This window comes from Pongo abelii, chromosome X (genome assembly GCF_028885655.2).
Source record: "Pongo abelii isolate AG06213 chromosome X, NHGRI_mPonAbe1-v2.0_pri, whole genome shotgun sequence".
Classification (NCBI taxonomy): Eukaryota; Metazoa; Chordata; class Mammalia; order Primates; family Hominidae; genus Pongo; species Pongo abelii.
Window position 1 is genome coordinate 24,464,135 of NC_072008.2, and position 10,773 is coordinate 24,474,907.

The following is a 10,773-nucleotide window of genomic DNA, read 5'->3' on the forward strand; positions in this document are numbered from 1 at the left end:
ATCACCATGACTACAGTTAACATGCTAAAAAAGGTTACTCTTCCTCTCCAAACTGTTAATTAGTTCCCCACTGTCCCCAGGAAATAAAAGGTTTCTGAAGCAATTAGAAGGATGGTGGTGAGGGGGAAAATAGCTAACCTTTAATGAGTTCTTATAATGTGCCAGGCATTGTTTTATGGACACAATTTATTTGGACTATGTCACTTAACTTTAAAACAACTAAGTGAGTAGTCATCATCATCATTCCAATTTGTAAGTGAAGAAACAGGAACACAAAAGAGTTAAATAATTTGCTCAAGGGCACACAAATAATTAATGGAACAAGGATTTGGGCCTTGTAAGCTATAGAAATTGACAAGATGATTCTAAAATGTACAGCTTATGGAAAAGCAAAATGACTAGGATAGCCAAAACTACTTTGCAAAAGAAGAACAAAGTTGGAAAGTATCACTACTTGATTTCAAAAATTATTGTAAATCTACAGTAATAAAGACACAATGATATTGGCACAAAAACAGACAAATAGATCAGTGGAATAGAACAGAACTTCATACATATGGTCAATCTTTTTTTTTTTTAACAAAGGTATAAAGGCAATTCAGTGGAGAAAGAATAGCTTTTTAACAAAGGATGCTGGAATGTTTGGATATCCATATGCAAAAAATAAAACATGACTTATACTTCACACCTTATACAAAAATGAACTCAAAATGGACCATAAGCCTAAATGTAAAGCTTAAAACTATAAAACTTCTAGAAGAAAACATAGGAGAATATCTTTGTGACCTTGGGTTAGGTAAATTTTTCTTAGATCTGATACCAAAAGCACACTCCCGAAAAGAAAAGTGGTAAATTGGATTTCATTAAAATTAAGAGACGCTGCTGTTCAAAAGACACTGTCAAGAAAATGAAAATATAGCTACAGATTGGGAGAAAATATTTGCAAAACACATATCTCCTAAAAGACTTGTGTCCAGATCATATAAGAATTCTCAAACCTCAATGATTAAAAAAACCCAATAAAAATAGGCAAAATATTTTAATGGACATGTCACCAAACATATATGGATAGAAAATCAGCTCATGAAAATATACTCAGCAGCACTAATTATTAAAGAAATAATCAAAACCACAATGAGACACACTAGGTACCTACTAGAATGGATTAAGACAAAACAAATCTTGGGAGGCTGAGGCGGGCAGATCACGAGGTCAGGAGACTGAGACAATCCTGGCTAACACAGTGAAACCCCATCTCTACTAAAAATACAAAAAATTAGTCGGGCATGGTGGTGGGTACCTGTAGTCCCAGCTACTCGGGAGGCTGAGGCAGGAGAATGGCATGAACCTGGGAGTCAGAGCTTGCAGTAAGCTGTGATTGCACCACTACACTCCAACTTGGGTGATAGAGTGAGACTCCGTCCCAAAACAAAACAAAACAAAACAAAACAAAAAAACAAATCTGACAATACCAAATGCTGTCAAGGATGTGGAACAACTGGAATTCTCAAGATTGCTGTTGGGAATACAAAATGGCACAGCCACTTTAGAAAAGGGTTTCACAGTTTGTTACGATGCTAAACATATACTTACCATGTGATCCAACATAACCCTCCTGAATATTTACCCAAGTGAAATGAAAACTTCTGTTCACAGAAAATCTTATTTGTGGTTATTTCCATCAACTTTGTTCATAATTGCCTAACTGGAAAGAATCCAAATGTCCTTCAACTGGTAAACAGATAAACAAACATTGGTTAATCTATATGATGGAATACTATGCAGCAGTGAAAAGGAACAAACAACAAATACATGCAACAACATGGATGATTTTTTTTTTGAGACAGAGTCTTGCTCTGTCACCCAGGCTGGAGTGTAGTGGTGTAATCACGGCTCACTGCAGCTTTGACCTCCCTAGTGCAACCAATTCTCCCGTCTCAGCCTCCTGAGTAGCTGGGACCACAAGAGTGTACCACCATGTCCAGTTAATTTTTTGACTTTTTGTAGAGACGAGGTTTCACTATGTTGCCCAGACTGCCTCAAACCCCTGGGCTCAAGCGATCCATATGCCTCAGCCTCCCAAAGTGCTGGGAATATAGACGTGAGCCACTGTACCTGGCCTTGGATAAATCTTAAATATAGGTATGTGAAGGAAGCCAGTCACAAGGGCTATATGCTTTATGATTCCATTTATATGACTTCCATTTATAAGCCCTTCTGGTAAGGCAAATCTATATGCACAGAAGAAAGATAACCAGTTGCCAGGGATTCTGCGTGGGGAAAGAAGTTGACTCCAAAGATGCATGATGGAATTTTGTTTTGCAAGATGGAACAGTCTATAACTTGATTACAGTGGTGGTTGCATGACTATACATATTTTTCAACACTCACAGAACTGAAAAGGATGAATTTTACTCTGTGTGTATTATATTTAATTTTTTTAAAGTTTATGCTTGACCCAGAATGGGTATAGAAAAAAGAAATTAGGCCAAGTGCGGTGGCTCACACCTGTAAACCCAGCACTTTGGGAGGCTGAGGTGGGAGGATCGCTTGAGCCCAGGAGTTGGGCAACCTGGCAAAATCCCATCTCTAAAAAAAAATACAGGAGGCTGAGGCAGGCAGATTGATTGAGCCCAGAAGGTAGACGCCAGAAGGTCAAGGCTACAGTGAGCCATGATTGCACCACTGCACTCCAGCCTGGGCGACAGAGCAAGACCCTGTCTCAAAAAAAGAAAGAAATTTACTAATTGAAAATTATGTAAATTATCTTGCAATTAATTGAATTTTCTTATGCCTCTAGCAAACGTTAGTCTAGCCAGGACATTTCTTAGCATGTGAATCTCTGCTGAGCTGCTACAGGGGAGGGCTGTAGTTGAAGATCTTTTAATGAACCAGAGTGCTCATTAACGTGCTTGGAAGGCTCAAAGGATGGTGTGTACACAGAGTAATTTTTTCTAAAAACATCATATTGTGTAAAAATAAGGCAATTAGGCAGCTCAAGTGAAGGTGATGGCCAACCATGATAAGCAGTGTCAGGCCCACTAATGCATGTTGACACACACACACACACACACACTCTCTCTCACACACACACACACTCTCACACACACACACACACACTCTCACGCACACACACACACACACACACACACACAGGTTCACAGCCTCTTCCAGTGCACCTGTGGCCTAGGTAGCCTTGGCATCTTCCCTCTGGGAAGTCAAGAGTGAGTCACATCCTCCATTTTTGGTCTTGTCAGCTTTAATACCTGAAAAAACCTTACATTAAATTGCCCACTTCACTTGGATGGAATACAATTTCACTTCTCCATATGCCCAGATATATTACATAGCACATTATCTACATCGTTAAGAATGAATGGCTGACTTCTCTCACTTATCTTCAGTCCTAAATGCAGCAAATGCTGCCGGTGCCCTGTCCATCTCCCCTTGGCACTCACCATTCTGTACACACAGACAGAGTATTACTGCAAGCACCTGTGATTTTGAGGGCATCCTCGAGCCACATCAGCATGGGTGGCCCCTGTATGTGGCAACCAGAAGTGTCAGGGAATAACGCTCCCAGGACTGTCCTCAGTTTAGGAGAAAGATAAGTGGATGAATAAATACCCCAGCTTCCTTGCATTTAGGACGGGACAATCTGAGGCTTATTCTGTACTGTCTTCCAAGGTCCCCAGCATGAACTAGTTGTCTGGAGCTGCTTGTGCTCAGGAATACGTCTCTCATTGTCTGTTTTCCTATCCCTGACTCAGCTCCCCTTTCTGTCACCAATGCTTCTAAGGATTAGCACCCAAAGAAACTACTCCCACTCAAATCCTCTCCTCCGGGAATGCTTTTGGGGAAACCCAAGTGAAGACAGGGGCAATTCACCAGCTGAAGATCGAGTCCATCCCATGGCAGGGCGAGCAGCTATACCTCTCTAATAAGTGAGATGAACCCTGGGATATCAGTTGAGGGAGGGGCAGAATTTAGATCACACTCATGGATCAGAAAAACAGGCTATGGAGTAGTTCTCCCCAGAAAAACATTATTGATCTTGTCCAATAAAACAAACAAAAACAAACTGGGCGATTTCAAGGCAACAAAGTTAATGGAAAACAATGTCCCATAAGTTACCTAAGACAGAATGATGACACTGCAAATCCATCATTAGGATCTTAGCTAAGGTCTACAGTTTACTCTAATCATTGGAAATTTATTGCCATCACCTGGAACAATTGTTCTCGTCCTTATCAGGTGCAAATCACCTTGTAGAAATGAATGGTTTCATGTCTCTCTACCATCCTGACCTGCAATCCATAGACAATGTAATGACCCACCACGTAATTTTTTAATCTGTAAGTGCCCTAACTCAACACATGGAGAAATAAAGGTGAGTAATTATGTAAATGAACGTCATGTACTGGTGCATCCACATGAACACCCCCAGGCGGGAGCTCACTGGACGACGACATGAAGAATCCTGCTGCTTGCCACAAATCTGTGGCGTCTCTGGGCATGGAAGCACTACTACCGCGGGCTCATTCCGCAGCCCAGTGGCTGACAGATATCAACAGCAGCCTTGCCACTGACGGCAAGAGATTCCAAAAGTGCCAACAATTGTTGAAGTTTCCACCAAGACCAGTGACAACTTCCCATGATTTCCCGACAGTGGCATTCCTGTGGAAATTGATGTCTATACAGGGTACGAAAGATACATCTATACCGTCGTTGGTGGCTTATGCTTTTGCATGTATGCTTTCAAGGTGAAATGGCAAGTAGTCGAGTGCAAGTGCGGGCAGCAGATCCGGAACTGCGGCGGGTGAGCCTTGCGCCCAGGAGGCCAGAGATGCGAGAGCCCCGGAACCTGCGGTGCAGCGAGTGCGCATGCACATAGACGGGGCCCAGGAGCTGACCCCGGCCCTCCCGTTCACTTCCGGTGTAGCATGCAGAGGCATGAAGCCCGGGCCATGACGACGAACCCTCAGGTACCAATGTTTTCAGAAACCCTCAAACAGATTGGGTAGCGCTTCCCTGGGGGCGGGTATCTGGGCAGGTGCCCGGACGGCGCCCAGGAGCTGACCCCGGCCCTCCCACTCACTTCCGGTCCAGCACGAACAGATGCAAAGCGCGTGCCACGTCGACGACCCCTCAGGTACCGATGTTTTCAGAAACCCTCAGATTGGGTAGTGCTTCCCTGGGGGCGGATTTCTGGGCAGATGCCCACGTTGAACTCAGTGTGGACTTGCGGCGTCTTGTGGGCCTGTAGATTAATATGACAGCCGTGATTCCACCCTGCTTCACCAACACACATGCGTTTTCTCTCCTCTTAGGGGCCCTGTTTTCTGTTACAATGGATCGAGATTTAGAACAGGCTCTGGATCGCACAGAGAATATCATTAAAATTGCCCAACAGAGACCTCCTAGAAGGAGATATTCACCTAGGGCGGGAAGAACTCTGCAGGAAAAACTTTATGACATTTATGTTGAAGAATGTGGAAAAGAGCCTGCGGATCCTCAGGAATTGAGAAGCAATGTAAACTTGTTAGAAAAGCTTGTTAGGAGAGATTCCTTGCCATGTTTACTGGTCAATCTATACCCAGGCAATCAGGGGTATTCTGTGATGCTCCAGAGAGAAGATGGGTCCTTTGCAGAGACCATTCGGCTGCCTTACGAAGAAAGGGCATTGCTCGACTACTTGGATGCAGAAGAATTACCCCCTGCTTTGGGTGATGTCCTGGATAAAGCTTCGGTTAACATTTTTCATAGTGGGTGTGTCATAGTAGAAGTTCGTGACTACAGGCAGTCCAGTAATCTGCAACCTCCTGGTTACCAAAGCAGGCATATTCTCCTACGTCCAACGATGCAGACCTTAGCCCATGATGTGAAGATGATGACAAGAGATGGCCAGAAATGGAGCCAGGAAGACAAGCTTCAGCTTGAGAGCCAGCTGATCTTAGCGACAGCTGAACCACTGTGTCTCGATCCTTCTGTAGCAGTCGCCTGCACTGCAAACAGGCTGCTGTATAACAAGCAAAAGATGAATACCGACCCGATGAAACGGTGCCTCCAGAGGTATTCGTGGCCCTCTGTAAAGCCACAGCAGGAGCAGTCTGACTGTCCACCTCCTCCTGAGCTGACAGTGTCGACTTCTGGCCAAAAAGAAGAAAGAAAAGCAGGTCAGCCTTGTGAGCTGAACATTGCTAAAGCAGGAAGTTGTGTAGACACGTGGAAACGCAGACCCTGTGATTTGGCCGTGCCTTCAGAAGTGGATGTGGAGAAACTTGCTAAAGGGTATCAGTCCGTCACAGCTGCTGACCCACAGCTCCCAGTCTGGCCAGCCCAGGAGGTAGAAGACCCTTTCAGATTTGCATGGGAAGCTGGCTGTCAGGCCTGGGACACCAAGCCAAGCATCATGCAGTCATTTAATGATCCGCTTCTCTGTGGTAAAATACGGCCACGTAAAAAAGCCAGGCAGAAGAGCCAGAAGTCTCCCCGGCAGCCCTTCCCAGATGACCATTCAGCTTGTCCCAGGCCTGGGTCAGAGACTGATGCTGGGAGGGCAGTGAGTCAGGCCCAGGAATCAGTGCAGAGCAAAGTCAAAGGTCCAGGCAAGATGTCACACAGCTCCAGTGGCCCAGCCAGTGTCAGTCAGCTCTCTTCATGGAAAACACCAGAACAGCCTGATCCTGTGTGGGTCCAGTCTTCAGTATTGGGGAAGGGAGAGAAACATCCACCTCCCCGCACCCAACTTCCCTCAAGCTCGGGAAAGATTTCCTCAGGGAACAGTTTTCCCCCACAACAGGCAGGCAACCCTCTTAAGCGTCCATTTCCTGCTGCTGCTGCTGTAGCTGCTGCTGCTGCTGCTGCTGCTGCTGCTGCTGCTGCTGCTGCTGCTGCTTCTCCTGCTCCTGCTGTAGCTGCTGCTGCTGCTGCTCCTGCTCTAGCTGCTGCTGCTGCTGCTCCTGCTCTAGCTGCTGCTGCTGCTGCTCCTGCTCCTGCCACTGCTCCTGCTGCTGCTGCTCCTGCCGCTGCTCCTGCTGCTGCTTCTGCGGCACCAAGTCATTCTCAGAAGCCCTCTGTGCCTCTCATTCAAGTTAGCAGGCCCTGTTCAGCTGCCCAGCCCCCCACCAAATTCATAAAAATAGCGCCAGCCATTCAGTTGAGGACAGGCTCCACTGGCCTAGAGGCCATCAATGTGGAGGGCCCAGTCCGGGGAGCCCAGGCTTTGGGGAGCAGATTCAAGCCTGTGCAGACCCCTGGCTCGGGTGGCCCGGCTCCTGCAGGAATCAGTGGCAGTGGCCTTCAGTCCTCAGGAGGTCCACTACCAGAAGCAACGCCCGGTGCAGTGCAGGCATCTTCTCCAGCACCCCTTCAGTTTTTCCTAAATACTCCCGAAGGTCTCAGGCCCATGACTCTCCTCCAGGTTCAGCAGGGCTCCGTGGTTTTGAGCAGCCGGCAGCAGCAGTTCCATCAGCTGGTTTCCCTGCAGCAGCTCCAGCAGCCCACAGCTGCTCACCCTCCTCAGCCAGGGCCACAGGGTTCCGCACAAGGTTTGAGCACTCAAGGGCTGGCCTTCCCTGCTCAGCAACTTCTTAACGTGAACCCCGCTAGAGCCAGAAGTGGTCTGCAGCCCCAGCCCCAGGCTGCTGTGTTGGGTCTGCTTGGCTCTGCCCAGGTTCCTCAGCAGGGTGTCCAGCTCCCCTCTGTCTTGAGGCAGCAGCAGCAGCCACAGCCGCCGAAGCTGCAACCGCAACCGCAGCGGCGGCCACAGCCACAGCCGCCGAAGCTGCAACCGCAACCGCAGCGGCAGCCACAGCCACAGCAGGAGCAGCCACAGTCGCAGCAGCAGCAGCCGCAGCATATCCAGCTCCAGACTCAGCAGTTGAGAGTCCTGCAGCAGCCAGTGTTTTTGGCAACAGGCGCTGCTCAGATAGTGCAGCCACATCCAGGTGTGCAAGCAGCGAGCCAGTCGGTAGGTCAGACGAAGGGAGGCAAGCCAACCCCTCCAGCGCCCTGAGGCTTGTGGTAGTTTGTCTCTCTTTTAAAAGCACAGGAGCATTGACTCAAATGATTTCCCAGTTTTTACTTGAGTTTTTTTTTTCATATTTCGGTATTTTACATTTTAAAGTACACAGTTTACACAGAAGCACAATCCACTGATTTTTATTTAGAAACGGAAGTGATTTCCTAAAGGGGCATTGTTTTGCTTAAGTTACTCTTTTGGTTGTCATTACTGCTGTTGATATAATTATTTTTAATACAGTGTGTTAAAGTGTCCAAATCCCGACCAGTTTGAGTTTAAACTCGTGAAACGTATAATTTCTCTACAGCTATAAAATGGCAATACCAACAATGTTAAGTTAATATTTTAACAAGATTTTAATTTTAAGTTAATATTTTAACAAGAAGAGTGGGATTAAATTTATTTTAATGGTGGTAAAAACATATAATCTAAAATGGACCACTTTAACTATTTTAAGTGCACGGTTCAATAGTATTAAGTCCACCCCCACGGTTGTGCCGCAGATCTCAAGACCATCTTGCAACACTGAAACTCATGCCCGTTGAACACCAGCTCCCCATTCTCCCTTGCCCAGTCCCTGGCAGCCATTGTTCTACTTTCTTTCTCTATGAGTTGACTACCCTGGCCACTTCATGGAAGTGGAATCATATGGCATTTGTCATTTGATGAGTGTCTTATCTCACTTGGCATAATGTCCTCACGATCTATCCCTGCTGTCTCATGTGACATGCAGGTCATTGCTTTTTAAAAATGGTTTCCCTGTACATAATATATATGAAAGTGACTTATGAATTCTGAGAAACCTCTTTCAGAAGAATTCTGAAAGAGTGTAATCGTATTTAGATTAATAGGTTTATGTACAATATATGGAATGGAATTATTACACATTCATTTTGAAAAATAAAATGAAAAGAAAGTACAATACAGTGATCCTTGTCACACTGCGATTGAATACATGGGAGATCTCTAAAGCTGTGGAATGGAATTAGTGGCAAATTTGCCTGTGTGACAGTCCCCTGCCCTTTCAAAGGCCCTGTCTGCACCTAGTGCTCCACAGAGCAAGGCTTTCTCACTGGCTTTGAAAAGGCTCTTTTTGGATGTTTTGTGTGCTCTCTTTATAAGATCATTTACATTTTTTGTAGGTTGTTTGCAAGAAGTTAATAGTGAAACATTTGAAAATCCATTTTATTGGTTTGCTTTTCAAATATCTGTAGCCTTGTTTCTTAAGTAGAACCCCCGTCTTTTTCTTTGTCTTTTTCTCCTTGTTGATGCATCATCATCAGTTGTTCAGCTGTTTCTGCTCCCTTATTTTTTCCGTTGTTCCAGTAAGACTCAAAGAACCATGAACTTTTGTGCCCTTTTGTTTTCCCTTTCTTTTTTCTTTTTTAACAACTAAGGGGTAATCACAGAACAACCAACCATTGTAAAGTACAATTGTAAAGTGGCATTTAGTACATTCATGATGTTGTACAACCACCACTTTTGTTTCCAAAACATTTTCATCACCCACCAAGAAATCTGTGTACCCATTAAGCACTAGCTTGTCATCTTCACACCCCCAGCCTCTGGCAACCACCAATTTGCTTTCTGTTTCTATGGATTTACCTAAATATTTCCTGTAAATGTAGTCATACAGTATGTGATCTTTTGTGTCTGGCCTCTTTCACTCGGCATAATGTTTTTGAAGTTCTTCCATTTTGTAAAATGTATTGCTACTTCATTCCTTTCTGTGGTTCTGTAATATTCCATTGTTTGTATGTAGCAGATTTTGTACATTCATCCGATGATAGACAGTTGGTTTTTGTCTGCCTTTTGGCTGTTGTGCATAGGGCTGCTGTCAACATTTGTGTACAAGTATTTGTTTTAGTGCCTCTTATATTTTGCTCTGTTACACCTTTGAAGGGTACCATGTTTATATAATATTTGTTTTTCTAAGTATACGTGTATGTTTCTCTGCCTTTTGCCTTAACGAAATGAAAAGAAGTTTGGTCTGGCAGTTCCAAAATACATCAGTGAAGAGGCAGGTAACTGGTTGATCTTACTTGACAAAACCTATTACTAATGTGCTACTGATGCTGTTAAAGAAAGATTTGGCCAACTTCAAGAAAACACGTCGAATTTCCTGAGTGACACCAAGTCCATCAGATCATCCTGGGCATAATTGGAAATGGTGCCTGCACTTTTAAGAAGTGAACCAGTGCAACAACTGGTTGCAAAGAAGAGTTTCTCCTTAGCTTTGGGTGCCAACTAGAGACCTGAACTCAGAATATCATCAGATTTGGTCTACTTCCTTCCTTTGTTGTCTATCTCGTCCTTTCAAGTACTACATGGAGCTACCAGCCAAACTTGTGCTTGAGTGATGTGGCTCTTTCTTCCCAGGCAGGCAAATAAATTCAGCTTTGTTTCAGATGACTGTTCGGCAAACTTTGTTGATTTCCTTCTAGTTATCCCCACCTACTTGGTACTTGATACAGGGTACCTTTTGAAGACATTAGCTGGCTACATTTTGTGAGTAAACTTTTTATTTATTTTAGTATCATGAGAACCTGGATGCTATCCCAGGACAAATTCAAAATTAGTTCTCTGCAGGTTGCATGTTCAGGGCTTAACAGCAGAACGTTGATGGTGAAGTGGTTGTGTGAAAGCAGTTGTCCCTAGAATGTTCTGACAGTTTGCAGAGAAGGTAGGCCTGCAGATGAGCATCCAGGAAAATCCAGGTAGGCCCAGCACAACAGGACATGTCAGGTGGA

At 44.8% G+C, this 10,773-nt stretch overlaps 1 protein-coding gene across 2 annotated transcripts; it reads left to right on the forward strand.

Annotated features, from left to right (window-relative positions):
- The first annotated feature begins 5,350 nt into the window (after positions 1-5,350).
- LOC100461608 (SUPT20H like 1) lies at positions 5,351-8,017 on the forward strand. Of its 2 annotated transcripts, XM_024241164.2 has the most exons (3): positions 5,351-6,830; positions 6,924-7,755; positions 7,849-8,017. In XM_024241164.2, the coding sequence occupies exons 1-3, from the start codon at positions 5,351-5,353 to the stop codon at positions 8,015-8,017; spliced, it is 2,481 nt and encodes an 826-aa protein (XP_024096932.2). The 2 variants fall into 2 exon arrangements, with proteins under 2 accessions (XP_024096932.2, XP_002831512.3); XM_002831466.3 differs by having other exon boundaries at positions 5,351-8,017.
- The last annotated feature ends 2,756 nt before the right edge of the window (positions 8,018-10,773 follow it).

Excerpts from the sequence above, each read along its gene's own strand:
- LOC100461608 (XM_002831466.3), top strand. The coding sequence starts at position 5,351 with ATGGATCGAGATTTAGAACAGGCTCTGGATCGCACAGAGAATATCATT.